The following is a 19,727-nucleotide window of genomic DNA, read 5'->3' on the forward strand; positions in this document are numbered from 1 at the left end:
TTTTATTATAAATGTGTGTTGAATTTTGTTGAAAGCTTTCTCTGCATCTATTGAGATAATCATATGGTTTTTCTCCTTCGATTTGTTAATATGGTGTATCATGTTGATTGATTTGCATATATTGAAGAATCCTTGCATTCCTGGGATAAACCCCACTTGATCATACTGTATGATCCTTTTAGTGTGCTGTTGGATTCTTTTTGCTAGTAGTTTGTTGAGGATTTTTGTATCTATGTTCATCAGTGATATTGACCTGTAGTTTTCTTTCTTTGTGACATCTTTGTCGGGTTTTGGTATCAGAGTGATGGTGGCCTCATAGAATGAGTTTGGGAGTGTTCCTCCCTCTGCTATATTTTGGAAGAGTTTGAGAAGGATAGGTGTTAGCTCTTCTCTAAATGTTTGATAGAATTCGCCTATGAAGCCATCTGGTCCTGGGCTTTTGTTTGTTGGAAGATTTTTAATCACAGTTTCCATTTCAGTGCTTGTGATTGGTCTGTTCATATTTTCTATTTCTTCCTGGTTCAGTCTTGGAAGGCTGTGCATTTCTAAGAATTTGTCCATTTCTTCCAGGTTGTCCATTTTATTGGCATAGAGTTGCTTGTAGTAATCTCTCATGATCCTTTGTATTTCTGCAGTGTCAGTTGTTACTTCTCCTTTTTCATTTCTAATTCTATTGATTTGAGTCTTCTTCCTTTTTTTCTTGATAAGTCTGGCTAATGGTTTATCAATTTTGTTTAAGTTCTCAAAGAACCAGCTTTTAGTGTTATTGATCTTTGCTATCGTTTCCTTCATTTCTTTTTCATTTATTTCCCATCTGATTTTTATGATTTCTTTCCTTCTGCTAACTTAAATTCTTATATAAACTATTCTGTTTTCATGTAAACCATTGTGATTTAAGGCTGTCTATCACTTGTAGATCTACTGATTGTTACACCAGTAAAAAGTCTATACTGTATCATTAGCAGCTTTTGGTATAAATCCCCTCTCATTAATCTTCCTTTTAAAACCATCTTGGCCATTTTTGAACATTTCTCCTTATATGTGAACTTTAGAATTATTTTATTAGATGCTCCCCTCTCAGAAAAGAAGCTCATTGGTCTTTCTGTTAGAATTAAATTCATTCCTTTAAAAAATATTAAGTATTTACCACATGTGAAGCACTAGGCAAGGTGCTGAAGGAATAGAAAGGAATGAAGTGGGTTCAGTCTCTACCGGCACGAAGCTTTAATCTAATCAATTCAGGTCTCCCCAAACTGATGATTATTTGAAAGTTTCTCATGTTTAGTTTCCTGTTCCAGGCATGTAGCATGTTTGTGTTCCCGTATCTTAAATGTTCTCTTTGTTTCATCATTTGTGATGGGTGCTACCTTTGTTTTTGTTTGTTTGTTTTAGGAAAGAATCTTTTTTTTTTAAATTTATTTAAATTTTATTTTTTTGGCTGTGTTGGGTCTTCGTTGTTGCGTACGGGCTTTCTATAGTTGCGGGGAGTGGGGGCTACTCTTTGTTGCGGTGCGCGGGCTTCTCATTATGGTGACTTCTCTTGTTGCGGAGCACGGGCTCTAGGCGCATGGGCTTCAGTAGTTGTGGCATGCAGGCTAAGTAGTTGTGGCTCATGGGCTCTAGAGCGCAGGCTCAGTAGCTGTGGCACATGGGCTTAGTTGTGCCACGGCATGTGGGATCTTCCTGGACCAGGGCTCGAACCCATGTCCCCTTGCAGTGGCAGGCGGATTCTTAACCACTATGGCACCAGGGAAGTCCGCTACCTTTGTTTTTAATCTTCCTTAAAAGATTTACCAAATGTTTATAATTCTATGAAATATTCACCTAATATTTATTTTATTTTATATTATTTTTATCACTTAATAATTACTTTTCATATTTGCATTCAAATTCATAATCAAATTGATAGTAGTTTAGGACTGGCTATGGATGAACTGGTTTTAGAGATCATCTTCTTACATGTTAAGCTTTTAATTTTGAGCCTTTAATTTTGAATTGCTTTTAATTTTTTGAATTTTTGAATTGGTATATTCAAGTAGAAGATATACTTTAAACAAGAAGATATTGGTTGTTAAAAACACATTGAGGTATTAAATACCATTAGACCCAGAACAGCAGAGAAATCTGAGATCAGCATAAATTTGTATCGTCTCTTAAAACTTATTTCCTTATTACTGCATTGTTTTGGCATTTCTTTTTTCATGGATCTCTAAGAGTCTATCAGAATGTTTTCAGGTGTTTTGTTAGTTTCCCTGGAGTATGAAAACCCTTTAATCTGCATGTTCACGTCTTAGCTACGTAGGCGTCTCTCATGGTGTCTTTGGTGATTGCCTCTCTCCCCATCACTCTGGTTCTTCCGTGAGGATCACTTACGTTCTCAGATGTGAGGACCATCCGCCATCCCCCATCTTCTTCTGGGACCCCTTCCTCTGCCTTCTAGGGGAGCTTCCCAAATTTTCCTCGATTTCTCTGGATCAAATTTCTGTAATTTTCAATTTCAGTTTCATTAGTCCCCTCATCTCACCTCTTTGATCTCATCCTATATTTTTACAGTCATGTCCTTCTTCTGCATTTCTAGTATGATTTCCCCTTCTCGTCTGTATTGTTTGTCTGACCTTCCTAGTTCCCCACCTCAGAAAGGAGAGGTCCACCCACACCTGATATTTGGCAACAAAGACGTGAAGGTTACATTCGGCTCCTCTCCCTGAGCCTCCCGGTGCTGGTTGAATCCTTCTCGGGTGAATTTGGGAAGACGCGGTCTGACCCATATCTCTCTGGGTGCCTCTGCTCGGCTGAGTTGAGATTTTTCTCTGCCTTCTTGGAATCTTTTTTTTTTTGACATTCTAAGTCAATTAGTGTCCATGACAAACTATGATATTCTGTAACACCGAGGTAGTGAAGGTCTGGCTCCCCATTGTTTCTGAGGATCAGACAAAGGGGAAGAGAACAACGGTTTCCTCCTGCTCCCCATTGGCTCCTTCATACAGTGAAGCAAACTCGGGCAACCAGACTTCATCCACCGCCATCTGTGCTTTCAACGTTCATTTTTAGTGACGTTATGACTTTTCACCTTTCTGTGAATTTATAGGCACATTTAACACAAAGTTGGTAAAGGCTGACTCCGATCTGCTAACCAGACGTGAGTGAGCTTGGCATCTGCATGTGTCTGTGGAGTCTACACTCGACATGACCGTGTGGCTTGTGGGGCCGCCAGACAGACCCTCCCCCAGACAGTCAGCGGTAACGCGACGCGGGCCTGGCCCGGGCCCTCCTCATGGGCCTTAGAGTCAGAGTCTAACAGCTTTGCAATTAGGGAAGATGGAAAATGTGTTAGGAACCAGGAGACCTTTTCTTACTCCAGTCAAGGATTTCTGCTTAGGGAAATCTTCGTTAAGGGAGTACCTGTTTTATTTTCCTTTCCATTAACATACGGTGTGGCTCCGAAGCCTTACGTTGCAAAAGAATGTCATTCCATCCAAAGCATCGCTTCTTTGTGAGGGTCTACACCTCGTCACCAAAGAGCTGTGAGCGCGCCTTTAAAATCAGCTTATTCTTGGCAATGCTTTTATCTTTGCAAGCAGACTTGATTACTTAAAATAACCAAAAATTGTTTGGCACCAAGTCTAGTCATTGATGCCACTCACAGAATTAGGAAATATTGATTAGAGACGCGATGTTGCTGTACAGGTAATGAGACCTGTATGGCTGTGACGTTCTGAAGGCAAGTCAAGTGAGAGGTTCCCAAGGTGTTTGATGAAGGGTAACGCGATTGGAAGCAAAGGTCCTGAAGCACCACTTATTCTCGGAGAGGTTATTATGTCATCTTTACAGAGTCCTTAATGATTTTCATTGTTTCAAGAGTTTTAAAAAAATATTTCTCATTATATTTCATCACCATAAAAGTCTCTAAAGGTACCATCCAAATTTTGTGAAATTCCTGCTACACGGATGAAGGAACTGAGGATTCAAGTTCTATACAGGATTAGTTGTAGAAGCAAAGCTCTCCCAGCCTCTGCAGGAAGCTGCATCCCGCCCCTTCGTCCAGGTGACGGTCCACACCCTGGCCAAGGTTCCACTGAACTGGGCAAAGTGGGTCCACATTGAACTGTCCTAATTTGCAGTACAGTTAATTTTTTCCTCTGTAAATCATGTCCCATATTACAAATCAGGAAAGTAAAAAAAGAGAGACAGCGAGGCTCTAGCACTCACTTTAACTGGGCGTGTGGTTGCATTTCTAGGAAGTAGGAAACCTCTAGAAAGTAGCGAACCTCTGCAGGGTGACGGTCCTGACTCTCTCCAGGCCCATGAAGCAGGCTTGCCACTGCATCTCCCTGTTTTCTGGCGGCAACTTGAAACATGAACAGTAAAGTGGTTAGCTGGCCACACGACTGCGTTGATGCCGCCAGCCCAGCCCCACCCCCAGGCCAGCCTCACAGCTCAGTGATGCTCTTGTGTGATTCGCTCCAGAGGTATCACTCAGGAGTTTCTTACCAGAAAGAGAAGGCTTGCATTCATCTCTTTATTTCCAGTTACAATGGTTCTCATATCGAGTTAGGACATGGAAACACTGAGAATAGTGTGTAATCACTGACTGTCTCTTTCTGGACCAAACTTTAGTCCAGCTCCTCTGAATCCTCTCCGCAAACAGGCCTTGACATTCACATTTCCAGGTGTGTTTGCATCACCCACTTGCAGCCAGGATCCTCCAACCCTCAATGTCTGATCACCTTTCTCAGCCCCGCCTCCCCAAGGGGTTGTCTGGCCACCTGGCCTGCCTTCAGCAAGAGAAAGTTTGGCCAGAAGCCCCTTTATCCCTGATGTTTCCTCTTAGTAACCGTCCGTCCACTGGCCCCCACCTGCTCCTTGGCAGGAAGTTTACACTTTTCCTCGTCGTATTTGGAGTTGAGCCCCATCTCCCTCCCGCCGCAAAGCCCCGTTGTTTGTGGTCCTCACACCGATCGCAGCAGCGCTGAATGTCGTCAGCCTCACCTTTTAAACATGTCAGAATAATTTCTTCTTTCATATTTGGCCTAAATGAAGATTATGCCAAAGAACACCGTAAAAATGAGAAGGAGGAAAAGAACGAAGAAATATTTCCAGCAAATGGAAACAAGATTAGGGTCTCCCCTAATTATCAATAGTATGAAGGCCACAGAAAAAAACAGTCATCCCGGGAGATCTGACTTTGCCTTCCTTGATTTCAAATCCGGATGGGATATATTTAAGTGCAGCCTGTCTCTGTGACCTCATATCACACCTGGACAGGAACGTCTGCGTCAAATGGATCCAAAAGCGGGAGTTAACTCGGGTCCGTCCACCAGGCCCTTCAGTGCCGGGCTCTCTTCAGTGTCTGTCTGACAGGATGTAGAGCCCATCTATGACTTAATTAAAAATTAAAAGTGTTACATGTGCAGCATGGGCTGGGCACAGACCGGACATGTCTCACGTCTGCAGACATGCAGGCGGATGGTCCCATCCCGTCGTTAGAGACGTGGCTCCAGTCCTCCCGGCGGTGAAGTGGCCACGAGAAGCCACTGAAAGGATGTTACTTTCAGAGCAGGAGCCGAGAGAGGACAGGGTGGGATCCTGTAAACGTGCAGGCCCTGGGTCCCCGGAGCAGACGGTAAGAACAGAAACAGCTGGATTTCAGAAAATCGCAGAAATCGAGAAGGTGGAAAAGCGTGAAAGCCGGACTGCGCCGCGCGGCTCTCCACCACGCGCTCGGCGGATTCGTGGAGCCCAGGTCTCGCACCCCACGGCCTGCCCGCCCGACCCCCCCCTGCCCCACGGCTGAGGCCTCCACCACCGTGTCTGCCAGGTGCTCTTGGTTAAATTAACAACAACTGTGATTAACAGGTAGATTCGCGAAACGGGGGCCGCGGCGATTTAACCCCCTGGTTAGCTGAGGCCTGTTTGAAAGCGCCTGGTTATTTAGGCTCTTCTGTTGACAGTAATTACTGAGCGTACCGGTTCTCCTTCCAGCTGGCCCGGCATCACCCAGTGAGCGCGCTGCACCTCAGCGATAAAGGGGCTTGTCAGACGTGACGTCACCATTCTGAGCACGCGGTCTCGTTACAGACAGAGCCGGGGCAGGCGGTGAGGCACGTGTTCTCGGGCCTCTAGAAAGCACAGTCTTGGAATTCACCTGAGGATATTATTTTTGTGCAGTTATTTTCCGGTCATTTCCTTCTAACTCTTAAGTGTACATTTTTTTCCTAAAAATTCCGTTCTTGGAGGGCTCTGGGTAATTGAATTAAGGACTGAGAGCCCCAGTACCCTCCCCCGCCACCCCCCCGCCCCCACCAGGTACACTGTGGGGTGTTCAGGTTTGGGTGAAAGCAAGTGCGTGACGTGTGGGGTGTCACATCAAGTCCACCGGGCGCCCAGAGCCGTGAACCAGTTTCCCTAATTAGCTCGAGAACGCCCCTGGGAATTTAGGGAAAGGAATACTGAGGCTTCCTCAGCTCGGCCCGCGGGGAGGGGAAGGGGGAGTTACAGGTTTAACCCTCCCTGAGGGGCCCCTTTCTCCGAGCCCTTCCTGGCTCTTGCTCTGTCGGCCTCTCAAGAGCCATCCATCCTCACCGCTTCCAGCCACGTGGAGTTGGGATCTGGCTGGACCGTGACGAGAAAGCCAGGTCAGTGGGCAGCAGTGTCCAGCGTGACTTACAAAACCCGAGGGGCGGAGCACAGGCCAGCCCCAGGGGACAGGTGGGACGGCTGGGTGTTGGCCCGGTGCAGGGGCACACAGCTCTTGGGGGGCAGCTGGGAGAGAAGCACACCCCCGCCAGCTTATTCCAGCACCGGTTCCTGCTGGGCCTCCCCTGGGGGCTCATCGGCAGCGCACTTTCCTGAGACCCCCGTCTCAGAACCCCACACGCCCCACGTTGGCCCAGTGTCCGGGATGGGCCGGTGTCTCTGGTCCCCGAGGGCCCTGATCACCGCTCACCGTGCATCTCGTGCTTTCAGGGAGTACTACATCACCATGGTCAAGTGGGCCACCAGCACCAAGGTCGCCGTGAACTGGCTGAGCCGGGCTCAGAACGTGTCCATCCTCACCCTCTGCGATGCCACCACCGGGGTCTGCACCAAGGTATGGGGGAGGGGCTGACTGGACGGCGGGGAGCACCCCCAGGCATCAAGGTCATCTCTGAGCCACACACACACTCAGCTCCTGGCTGGTCCAGGTGCAGCCTGCATGTGGGTCTCTGTTTTGGTGTCACCTTGTGGATGAATTGAGAACTGCTACAGACTCGGGGCTGATCCTCTCAGCCACCAGCTCACAGAGCTGTCACTTCCCTTTATCCTTGCCCCACAGCTACTTCACACAGGGGCTGCTTCTCATTTTCCAGTTGACGTTTAGAGAGGGGAGGGGTCCGGCCTGAGGCGCCAGGGCCCAGCACTGCAACCTGGCCTGGCCATTTCAGCATCTCTGTCCCTCACTGACCAGAGCCAGCTGGTACCCTGGACGCTCGGCACCGTGTCTGAAAGTCACCGGTGAGGCCAGTGTGTTCCCTGGGCCTCAGGCTGACGTAGTGGGTGGTTACAGGGGGTGAAGGGAGGGGAGACAAGGAGGAACGAAAATGTAAAGAGAGGCTTGGCAACCCTGCGAAGCGAGGGAGTGACCCACGGCTGTCTCAGGCCCTCAGGCAACCTGCCCCTGGCCCAAGGGCTGCGTCCTCCACGATCCTTGAGCCCCAAGGGGCAGGGCTCCTTGTGTTGTGTAAAGAAACATCCATTAAAATCAGTTAATAAGCCAGGCAGTTCTCTCAGAAACTCTTTTTTTGGCCCTAAATTTTTATTTCCCAACTGAGGAGGAGAAAGGCTTGCAGAGCAGCTGTGTTGTGACTTCAGGGCCCCAGACAGCAGCTCTGACCCCGCGGCCCAATGACGATCTTGAGGGGAGTCGCAGTGAGCTGTCGCTGAGACCAGTGTCCTCAGTGGGCCAGTGATTTACTTGATTTTTAATACAGTTTAGAGCAGATTCCAGGTTATTCTGATGGGCTTCTTGAGGGGAAGGAAGGAAAGAGTGGACTCACAGCTGGGAAGCTGGGAATGGCTCGTAACACAGGTCTTCTGGCATCTGGACCCCCGGTCTTGCGAGGGTCAGCAGTGAAACTCCAGCCTGCCCATGGTTAGAATGCACAGATAAAGAACACAGCTGCCCAGGGACAGGTGCATGGCCCATGCGGCTGAATAGCTATTCCTGGTGGTTTGGTTGGTCTTTATATGTCTTTCCACACCGTTCTCTGAGATTTACTTTTCATATGCTTTTTAAGTCCTTTTAATGTTTTGGTCTTCCGGGATTGTTGTGAACTGGAAATTTGACACATGTACACACAGACACCCACGTGCATGCACACATACACACACACGTGCATGCATGCACACAAATTCCTAAAATAATGCAGCACCTGAGATTTGCCTTTAAATGGGCACATGCCACTAGATGGTCATTGGCGACCATCTAGTGGACACGTGTGTGGTCATTGGTGACCGTCTGACGGGCATGTGTCTGGTCAGGGGTGACCACCAAATGGTAGAAATGCACCACCTTCCAAAGGATTCACACCCCCCGTGGATTTGTCCTCGTTGCTGGGAGAGTGACATTTTTCCTGTTCGGGGACACTCGTGCTCAGCTCTGAGCCACGTCATGAGACAAGGCAGAGCAGGGCCGGCCCCCTTCCTGAGCTGTGCAGCTACCATGGGGGGGAATCCAATCGTTTGTACACTGCTGGTCGCAGACACAACATGTGCGGAAAACTCCTTTCTCTCACGCTCTTATTTCGTTTCAGAAACACGAGGATGAGAGCGAAGCTTGGCTCCACAGACAGGTAACTGTTCCGCGTGCGAATCCCCCACTGCCCGCCCGCACCAGCCACCAGGTCCTCTCCCGGTGTTTACAGCACGGCTTCTCACGTTCCGTCCTACAGGAAGCCCCAGGTAGACGCGCACGCGTGCGCACACACGCACACGCACGCGCGAGGCTCTGGGGGGCAGCAGAGCCGCTCAGCCCACCTGGCTTCCCTGAGACCCTAGCACTGCTGGAGAACTGTGGCCTCCACGCATGAGGCCTGCAAAATCCCTGCTCTTGAGAACGTGCAGTGTTCAGTGAGATCTCCGTTCTCAGTTAGGTGACGTCCCTTTGGTGCATTGAAAGGATGAGTCCACACAAGTTGCCTCGATTTAACCTACTTCAGTCAAAGAATATGGAGCGGGTCTGACGTCCCTGTTTTTCTCGGCGTGGCTCGTGGATGCCTCCTTTGAGGTGGGTTCCGTGCGCTTCAGCTTGAGTCTTCCTGGGACCTGACTTCAGAGCCTCGCCTGAATTTCCCGTCCCCGCCTTGGATAAGAGATGCACGTGAAACAGGCTTGAGGAACCGGAGGGAATCAAAGGAGACCTGCAGTGAGCACCCTGACAGAAAAATCAAACCCACACAAGAAATGAGACTCTCGACTCTGGTATTTTCTTTCTTCAATTATTTTTTTCTCATTCCACACCCTGAGGTTAGAAAGCACAGGTGGAAAGTTTTGGAAGCTCACTTCCTTCTTATCCTACCGAATGGGATGAAAATCGTCTGAAAATTCTGTGGGAAAATCTAATCGGGTATGAGTCTCAGAATGATGGTGGAGAGGGCACAGGTATGCTTCTTTATTGATGGCACAGATTCCGTTTATGGGAAATAACTGAAGCTGGACAATGCGACTGTTACCAGTGGCTCTCCAAGAACATTCTAGAAACTCTGTGTGCACCTCTGTTATCTGTGGAATCAGCAGTCTGGCCCAACCTCCCATCAATTATCTCAGGGGTGGTGCCCTCATCAATGGGCGTGATTGCTTTTAAATATGTCCTTTTCCTGCTCTGTGCCAGCCTGATACCAAAGAGGAATGCCCACTGTGGCCACTTTGGTTTTCCTATGTCCAAGTTTGGATTCCAAGTCCATGCTAAGAAGTATCCAGAATGAGACTGTGCTTGGGCGTCTTAAAGTATTCGTTGGGGAGTTCACTGAGAAGTTCTTGAATGCCACCTGGACCAATGATATAAACACAAGTATCAGAAGTAATATTATGACGTTCCTCTTACAGTCACACAAAATGCCAAAGACATTGCGATGAAAGAGTCAGAAAAAAAATCCATCATATGCGTAGTCATCTGTCCAACTAATACGTATGGGTCGTACCAGGCGCCGTGCTAGGCTTTGTGGATTTCAGAAACGAGAATCCACCACTTCCCAGAGCGCACGTCAGCCACCTTCTGGCGGAACAGTGTTCCACGGTGTGGACACACCACATTCATTCATCCGTTGATAACGTTCGGGTTGTTTCTGCCTTTTGGTGTTGTGAGTAGTCCTGCCAAGAACACAACGCTGAGTGAAAGGGGGCCACCCGCCGTGTGACCCCACTTACGAGACATGCCCGAGTCAACAAAAGTCACACAGGCAGGATCCTGTTTGCTGCAGGGGTGGGGAGTAACAGCTTCATGGAGTCTGGGCTCGACGGGGGGTGATGGAAGTGGTTTGGAACTAGACAGAGCTGGTGGCTGCGCGACATTGTGAATGTGCTCGATGCCATGAAGGGCTCACTTGTATTAACATGTTCTAGTTTGTGTTATGCTCGACTTTTTAAGAAACGAATCCGCTAGAGCCACAGCTCTCAAAGATGTCTTAGTGTAGAAAGGGAGAGAGCTGCAGGGATCCCCAAGTGCGGAATGTGGGCGGAGCCCTAGACTGTGTCCCCAGGGCGTGTGGAAGGGCTCCGCCGCTGTCACAGGGCTGGGAGTGGGCATGCGTGGGGCCCTGAGGCCCGGCTGCGGGACTGGGCCTCAAGCCACGTGCGGTCTGTGTCTGAGTTGGGGGAGGGAGGATGGACTTACCAAAGCAGCCAGCGGTTTGTTTCTCACGGGGCAGAGGGCTGTGGGAAAGCCAGGGTCGCCTCCTGCCCCGGCCTTCCTGTCGGGCACTCACGGGCCCCATGTCTCCACTGGTCACCTGTGCTTTGGGCCTCGAGCTGTCGTCCTCGTAAGCTCTGCGGACAGGACACAGAGGCACCGCCGTGGGCGAGACTGTTGTGTGTTTTCGGAGCGCACTTCCCGTCACCCACCTAAGAACACCAGCCAAGCACCGGATAGGCAGCCTGGATTTGGGAAACCAGGTCGTTCCAACGAAATCAAGTCAGCACTTAAAAACCAGCAGAAAGTAAAAGTATAATTCTTACACTTTTAATATGTAAACTTTAAAGCACTTATTAGGCAACAGCTAACATTTTTTAAACAGCCTTTGAAAAATACATAGTCCAGCCAGCGGCCCGGGGTGCCAGCCACCCCCAAGGCGGGCACAGGACCCCACGGAGCCCCACCTCGCCGAGCAACGCTCAGCCCGTGTCTCCAACTGTTCCTTCAGCGCCGTGGTCAGTAGGAAACCCAGTTTCAAACACTTTCTCATGACGTTCCTTTTGAAGAGATTTTTCACAAAGGGATCTGTGGACCCTCTTTTTCAAAAATAAGCTGTCTTGTTGCTGCATCCTTCACGATCCTGCGAGGTCCTGGGCGGCGAGTTAGGAATTTATTTAAGGCCAACCTGCCGTCTGCCGCCGGGGAAGCTGCTGGCAGGCACTTCATGCACGTCATCACAAAGGGGCCGCAGGGCTCACCCCCGCTGCCCAGGGCCGCGTCAGAGGAGGAGAGGACTGGGGTCTGGACGGTTCTGCTGACCCTGGGGAGACCCAGGGCGCGAAGATCATCAGGTCTTCTGAGTGCTCGTTGCCAGGGGAACGGGGGTGGGCGAGGGCAGTCCTGGGGCCGTGGTCTGAGCCTCTGTTCCCGCCCCCCCGTCTTTTCCTCCCATCTCCTTCCTAGGCCTCAGCGTGGACCCCTCAAAGATCCCCCACGAGCCCACGAGAAGAGGGTGAAGACCCACTAAGTTCCCTCTCCTCTGGGAATACTCCGGAGAAATAGGCAGCCCCTCCCCCGCGCACACACACCATCACTGCTGCCGTGACCTTCAAAGTCAGTCCTGGGGCAGGTCCACTAGGGGCCCTGCAGGCCCGAGGCCTTTTGGGGTAGAACCCAGGACCCATCTTTGTGTTTGAAGAGTCACTCCCGCAGGTCAATTTCTGACAATCTTTCTTCTTTAACCAGAATTTTGGTTTTGTGATTTCAAAATTCAGGCAGGGAGATTGACCAGATGAATGTATCTGAACCATAGGAAGAATGGACAGAAAGTCTACAAATAGCTCACAGAAAGTCTTTCACCAATAAAAAGGACTCATTCTTCATAGATCTGCCCGATTGGAGGCGGAGAAACCAGGCAGGGCCTGGTACAATAAATGCCCTGTTACCCAGAGGGCTAGAAACGCTTCTCCTCAAATCCGGGAAAGTCAGAACCAGGATTAAAATCCAGGTCTCCTAGTCAAAAGCCATTGTACTTTTCCACTAAAAATACATTTACTACATGAGAAACCAAGTCTCAGAGAGGTTCAAAGGCTGGCCCTTCACCTGCCGGCTGTGGGATGTTCCCAGGATCAATGTAACGATGACATTGCAATGCTTGAGTCCTTCTCAGTGTGAAAGCAATGTTTCAGGCCTGAATTAGTTATTTATTACATCGACTCATAGTATTTTTCTCTGCCAAAAGTACAAACGTTTCCCCAGAAAACTGAAGCAGTATTTCAGTATCCATCCTGCAGTTGGGAAATAAAAGTACATTTAAAAAGCCAGATTTACTGCTGGTTTTTCCATTTCCTCTATTTTTAAATACCATACTTCCAACACTAAATAGAAAAATAAATATTTGCAGATTAAAGGTTTCATTTTCCTGCAAATATTCATGAAGATTAAATGTCACTTTAATCACATGTTGGTTTATTTCTCTGGGCATATCATATTTGCATGTATTCATTCACTGCAGGGAAATGAGTTTTCCTCGTGCCAGCTGGGGTTTATTTACCATTTGTTCTCATTCACATTAGCGTGGAGCTCCTTGAATCAGAAAACGTGTATCGTAGCCAACTAATTGGTGTTCACGGATGGAAACTTTCAAGCTGGAGCTTCCCAGAGGCTGAGACGCTAATCCCTTTTGCCTATTAAGGCGACAGCCAACCCACAGGGGGCAGCTAGGGGCTGAGCGGTGGCTCCTCAGCTTTGGGGGTGAGGGCCAGGCCGAGATGCAGCAACATGCTACAGGCGCTGGCTTTGAATGCAGCCTGGAATTCTTCCCCCCAGGGAGAACTGGGACTGCTGATTCTGTTTCCAGGGGAAAGTGACAGTAGGTGCAAGCAAACATGGGCCATCTAGTAAATGCCCGTGTGGAACGTCCTTCTCGTCAGCAGCCGTGTGACAAGCGCCGTGAGTCCTCGGGAACGGCGTGTGCCCTCACCGGCGCCGTGGAGCGCGCAGGGTCTGTCCTTGTTGGCTGCGGGTGGCTCCCTTCCTCCTCCTCCTTTCCTCTCGTCTCCTTGGTGGGCTCTTCAGCATGAGGTGGAGTTTATTAAATAAAAGAACAAAAGACAGGATGGAAAGACTAGAATTCATTTTTAGGCAAAATCAGGTTTGTGATTGTCCAGGATTATGATAGATAGTAAACACCCCTGGTGATATAAATGAACTTATTCACAAAACAGAAGTAGATTCACAGACATAGAAACCAAACTTACGGTTACCAGAGGAGATAGCGGGGTTGGGGGGGAGATAAATTCGGGGTTTGGGATTAATATACACACGCTACTATGTATAAAATAGATAAACAACAAGGACCTGCTGTATAGCACAGGGAACTGTCTTGTAACCTATAATGGAAGAGAATCTGAGAAATATATATACATATAACTGAATCACTTTACGCCTGAAGCTAACACAACACTGTAAATCAACTATGTTTCCGTTTTTAAAAATGGTTTAAAAAAAAAATGCCCCTGGAGAATTTTGCAGGGGCCACGGTAAGCGGGGAGCCCAGCCCTGCACTTTTTTAGTGCTGAGTTCCTGTTTGGCTTGGTGAGCTGGGTGTCCTGTGAACCAGGGGACGCCTGTGTGTCCGCCTCTGCTTAGGCAGTTGCCTCTGAATTCCTCTGAATTCCTCTGAATTCCTCATTATTTTCTTAGGAAACTGGAGGTTTGACTCGTGATTCCCAAGGAGAGAAAAGGCCCCACACAGCCTTTAGCCTTTCAACTGCATCTCTCATTGGCAATTACACGGAAAGTGTATCTCAAAATGTAGTTTATCTTGGTTCAACCCCTTCAAAACAGTCTGTAGACTCAATCGATGGCTTTCGTCCGCAGAACGAAGAGCCAGTGTTCTCCAAGGACGGCCGGAAGTTCTTCTTTGTCCGAGCGATCCCGCAGGGGGGGCAGGGCAAGTTCTACCACATCACGGTGTCCTCCTCCCAGGTGAGCTCCCTAGTTTCCTGCTCTGCTTGTGGGGGGGGGGACCCTGGGGGCCTTCCCCCACCCCTCAACAGGGGAGCTAAGTGCTCCCTGGGGGAAGCCGGGCCCTGAAACTGGAAGGCGGGTCCCCACGTGGGGACGGACGGGGCCTTCATGAGCCAGCCGTCCTGGCTGGGCAGGGGTGGCGTTCGTGCCTCCTGTAATTGCTCAAAAATACGAATGACACTTCTGACGGTATCAGAGGACACTGGGTGCATTGCTGGATCTGAGCCCAGGACACGTGTGTGTAGACCGCTTTGTTTGTCGATCCGCCTGCATTGACCTTTCCTCCCTCTGCTGGGTCCTGGGGGCCGGGCCCAGTGTCCTCGTGGCCCCAGGGCATCCCACCTCCACGGTCAGCAGATGCACTGCCGTTCCCTGTGCTGCAGCCACGGGATACGAGCAGAGCATCACTGAGCAGGGAATGTGGGAGCTGAACATAGGTGCGTTTGGAAAGAGCAGACAGCCTGGCGAATGCCACCTCCTGCAGAGCGGGCACCCGGGGGCCTGCCCCCTCCCCACAGGGTGGGACCCCGGAGCTGCACTCAGGGAACCCTGCCCTTAGGAGGAAGGTGGGGGGGGCTGCGGGCCTCCCATCAGCACTGCCCTCGGCCTCAGTGGGGCTTCCATGTTGAAGCAGAGTCTAAGGAGATCAGGGCATGTGAATAAAATTTTATTTTTAAAAAAGTTATCAAAAATATTCTGTGGATATAAAGTAGAAGATTTATATTCATGACATGACCCAAAAGACAATCTCCAAAGCAAAATTCCAAGAATGTCCCACATGGAGCAGCTTTGATAGAACAGGAATGGAAACTCGGCTGTGGCTCCAGGACAGGGACCACGTTGACTCAGAGACTTAGATACGGATGTTTTAGTTTTCAAGCCACTTAACTGCATGAGTTACAGAACATCTACAGACGGGCTGACATTCAGCTCTTTACTCCCAAGGGCTGGGTGCTGTGGCCCCAGATTCCTGGTTTCTTATTTGGGATCACTTCAGTCAAGACTTAAAATGCTGGTATGTTCCCTTCAGCCCATCTCGGATTCACCCCCGTGACCAGCATGGGCTGAGGCACTGTTCGTCATCCAGCAGGGGCAGGTCCCCCCCCCGCAACCCCGGGGGGCCCCTCCCCAGGAGCCCCTCGGCCCCCACTGCCCTCCGAACCCTGGCAGCCCGCTTCTCCCACCTGGTCCTGCCCGCACAGGCTCTCCCTTCTCCCGAGGCCATTTCTGGGGTCCCCGTGCCCCACAGTGTGAGCCTCGGGCCCTGTGCCTGATTTAACAGCATTCGCGTTGCACCTGTGCCCGGGGCACCCGCCCTTGGAACGGCCGGCCCGTGGCTCATGCCTCAGCATCTCACAACCCGTTCCTGTTGGGATGGTCACGTCTTTCTCCTTCTGTTGTGATGTGTTGTCATAACTGTTCTGCTCTGGGAGGCACTTAGGGAGAGACAGTGTGTGCAAACACGCAACACGCGATAAACGGTTTCAAGCCGTCCTTGTGAAGAATGGCGGAGAATGACAAAGATCCAGGGGGTTTTTTCCTCCCTCCCTCCCTCCTTCCTCCCTCCCTTCCTTCATTCTTTCCTACCTTCCCTCCCTCCCATCTTTCCTTTATTCTTTCTCTATTTCCTTGCCATGTCTCACCCACTTCCCCATACTTCTCTTTCCTCCCTGCTCGTCCCCCTGTGATAATGACCCGCTGATCAGATTTACACGTGGTGAAGGAACAGTAGCGGCAGCGTGTGCAGCGCTGACGCTTAAGACGCGGAGCTCACGGTGGGAGTTGCTGGCGGTCTGGGTGCTGGTTGATCGCAGGGCAGCCACGGGCGCTGCCCCTCCAGGCGGGCACTCAGGGAAGGGGCGGGGCTGCGGCCCGAGGGTGGTCAGCCTGTGCCCGAGGGCCCCGGGCCGAGAAGCGAGGCTGGGCCCAGCCCTCCCCCACCGTGTCCCGTCTGTGTTCCAGCCTAACAGCAGCAACGACAACATCCAGTCCATCACCTCTGGGGACTGGGACGCGACCAAGATCCTGTCCTACGACGAGAAGCGGAGTAAGATGTGAGTGCGCGTGCGGCCCGCAGCCCGGGCGCCTCTCTGTGTTCTCCTCCTCTCACACTGTGCTCAGCACTCTCTTGGGCAGCGCCCCAAGGCCCTAGTTTCTCCACGAAAGCGCGCCCTTGGATTCCCGCCCGACCACCCCACGTCCCGCGTCTCGAGGTCCCCGTGAGGACGTCAGGGCTGCAGCCAGGCCTGTGGCTGAGACGGTGGCCGTGCGGGCTGGCTGAGCCTTTGCTGGCTCCGGGCGGGACCCAAGGGCGCTGTGAGCCCAAGTGCGTCGTGGGCCTGGCCTCGTTCCGGACAGCCGCTCCTGTCCTGGTGCAGGTTCACTGCTTTCCCGCTTCTCAGAGAAGTAGGGCCGGGACTGGAAGAGGTCAAGTGCCTTACTCCAGGCTGTCCGGTCAGTGACAGGAGGAGCTAGGGTTCAGCTCAGGCAGGCGGGGAGTCCCCGCGGGAGCCAGGGTGCCCACGCAGGGGTCCCGGGCGGGCATCGGCCACCGAGTCATGGGATCCGCCTTTGCGTCCAGCGTGGAGCTGGCCCCGGGCGGGAACGTTCTCTCTGTGGGCCCCGAGCCGCGCGTCCTCGGGGAGGCCTGCAGAGGCCGAGCCTGGCGCGCAGAAACACACCTGCCCCGCAGCCAACTAACTGCCGTGCACCTGCTGGTCTTTGCAGCTACTTCCTCAGCACGGAGGACCTGCCGAGGAGACGCCAGCTGTACAGGTGCGTCCCCCGGCCCCCGCGCACGGCGGTCTCCCGCCAGAGGCTTCGCGTTCCAGAGTCACACCCGTAGCAGTACATGGGGGGCGGCAGAGAGAGGCCCCGGCCCACGTGATACAGTCTGGGGAGAAATAACCGAAGATGCTGAGGCCCCCAGATTGGAGGCATTATCGTATTTTTCTGCTTTTGCCAGACTGAGTCTCTCCCTCGGTAGACGTCTGACAGTCCTTCCTTTCACCTTAGTCGAAGCTGAACTTGGAAGGATCACTCTGGGCCGGGATTTCGCAGGAGGGAACTGGGGTTTGGGAATGTACGGGTGGACTGGCGTGGGGTCGGCCCTACTACCCGGGGCTCCTCCACGTGGGCGCTGGCTGAGCTCCGAAGTCTCGAAGGGGGCGGGGCAGGGCTGGCCTCTGCATCCTGCAGGGGACAAGGTGTCTTCCAGGGTCCGTCCGCCTTCAGCATAAACCTCGTGACCTGCCCCCCGCCCCAGTTCCCGTTCTCACCGGGGAGAACTTGTGCTTCTGAAGTGGGGTTCTCCCGAGAAGCTTTCTGCCAGTAAAGCGGAGGAGGACGTGAGGCACTGTCACCTCCACCCCTTTGCTCTCCAGACGGGAAGGAGGGGGCAGCTGGTTCCTGCCCCACGCACGAGGGCCACCTAAGAGGCCGCTACTGCGTGTGGCCCTCATGGTCTGGACAGAGCCGGTGCCGGGCTCGCCTCCCCCACCGCCGGGAGTCGGAGAGGCCCCATGGGGTGCACGGCCGCCCTCCCGTCCGCCGGCCCCTCTGCTGAGAGTAAGGGCTGCACTAGGGAGAGAGGCACTGCCTTTCGGAGGAGAGGAGACTCGGCAAGTCCACGCCGTCACAGGTCTGCTCCTCTGCGGACGGCTCCTCTGTGCTTGTCTGCCAGGATAATCCCACCGGTCCCGCCACCAAATTAGCCAAGGCGATGGAGGCCGGCCGCCTGCGCTTTCTCTGGCCTCTCCTGTCTCCCCTGAAGCGTCTTCACTCTCCTAGACCACTTTCACGTTGGCAGCCTTCCCACGCCACACACTCAGACCCGGGCTTCTTCCAGGTTTATTGGAAGATGCCTCGGTATCTTATAGCTTCTGGAAACACATGTTAAGCCTTCTTGACGTGAAACTGTGCTTGACCAGAGCGGTCCTGGGTGACACCTGCAGGAGTAAGAAGCGCCCCGGCACCTCCTCACCGGCTGTGGCAGCGGCCGGAGCCCCCCGCCACTGCTGTTTCTGGAGCCCCTGCCCTGTCCTGTCCCGGCGGCAGGCGCTCTGAGGGGAGTGAAAGATCCAGAACACGTAGCTCCTGTTCCTGAAGTGCCAATCGCCTGCTCAGAGGGATGAGGCACTGGAAGTAATCCCCACACCCGAGTCTCCTTTCAGGACACGCCTGGGCCTGCGTGACTCCCAGGAAGCAGCCGAGCTGGGCGCCCCGGGGGGGGGGCCCTTAGGGACGGCGCCGGGGGAGGGTGACAGCAGAGCTGGCGCTCGAGGCGTCCCCGCGGGGGGACAGGTGGGAGGGTGGCGCCCCCGATCACCGCGCAGGAGAGAAGCCAGCGTGCTGGACGTGGGGGCCGGGAGCTGAGGGTCTCGCCCCTGGTGACCCCCCTGCCCGCTCCCTGTCCCTGCAGCGCCAACACAGTGGGCAACTTCAACAGGCAGTGCCTGTCCTGTGACCTGGTGGACAACTGCACCTACTTCAGCGCCTCTTTCAGCCCCAGCGCCGACTTCTTCCTGCTCAAGTGCGAAGGTGAGTTCTGCCACCGAGTGACACCTCTTTCTAAGGCGCCGCTGGGACCCGGCAGGAGCTCCGCGATCCCAGGACAGGTAGGGCCGCCTAGCTGAGGACGTCGGCTCGCGGGAGCAGCCTTCCTGGGTCACCTCTGCCAGGTGTGTTACTGATATTTTGCATCTTATAAAGGGTTGCAGCTTATCAGAGTGCTTTCTACATGCTGTGCTGGTTAATCCCAAAGTTCACCTACATTTTCCTTAAAAAAATGTGTATCTTACACATTGATGGACATAGGCCATCTGTAAAGGTAATAAAACAATTTCAAAAATTCTTAAGCATATGTAAGGATTGGGATAATATAAAAGAAAATTCAGACAGGAAAAAAATTCTTTTCCTATGACCGAATTCATGGATAATTTATTCCAAACTTTAGAAAGTTCTTGATCACACCAGTCAGCGTATACAAAATAGTAGACCAAGTCCCATCGTGGACACAAAGAAATATCTTTGCATCGTGTCCTCATGTCTTGAAAAGATAAGATAGGAACCCACGGAAAGGTAAGAAATAATAAATATGGTTGTAGCAAAATACATCTCAGAGAAGAGCTTGATCTACTGAGATAATCTCAAGGGGTGAAAGTACACTACAGGCAGAGACAGACCGACACCAGGTACGATTGAATCCTATGGTCCCGGGTGAAGAATGAAGAATTTTTATCAGACTGCCTTTGATAGCCTTTGATAGCCACTCAGTAGCTCGGGACCTCAGCCTCTTTTTATCAGCGTT

The 19,727-nt window shown here is 51.7% G+C and overlaps 1 protein-coding gene across 6 annotated transcripts in view; it reads left to right on the forward strand.

Annotated features, from left to right (window-relative positions):
* Positions 1-19,727, forward strand: part of DPP6 (dipeptidyl peptidase like 6) — a 1,033,290-nt gene that overhangs the window by 934,749 nt on the left and 78,814 nt on the right. For all 6 annotated transcript variants that reach the window (XM_082398944.1, XM_082398943.1, XM_082398945.1 and 3 more), the window contains exons 11-16: positions 6,967-7,090; positions 8,793-8,831; positions 14,270-14,377; positions 16,382-16,473; positions 17,147-17,194; positions 18,840-18,958. In XM_082398944.1, the coding sequence (XP_082255070.1) occupies positions 6,967-7,090; positions 8,793-8,831; positions 14,270-14,377; positions 16,382-16,473; positions 17,147-17,194; positions 18,840-18,958 (530 nt within the window). The remainder of the gene's footprint in view (positions 1-6,966; positions 7,091-8,792; positions 8,832-14,269; positions 14,378-16,381; positions 16,474-17,146; positions 17,195-18,839; positions 18,959-19,727) is intronic.

Source organism: Balaenoptera borealis (assembly GCF_965194805.1).
Source record: "Balaenoptera borealis genome assembly, chromosome: 7".
In the NCBI taxonomy this organism is placed as follows: domain Eukaryota; kingdom Metazoa; phylum Chordata; class Mammalia; order Artiodactyla; family Balaenopteridae; genus Balaenoptera; species Balaenoptera borealis.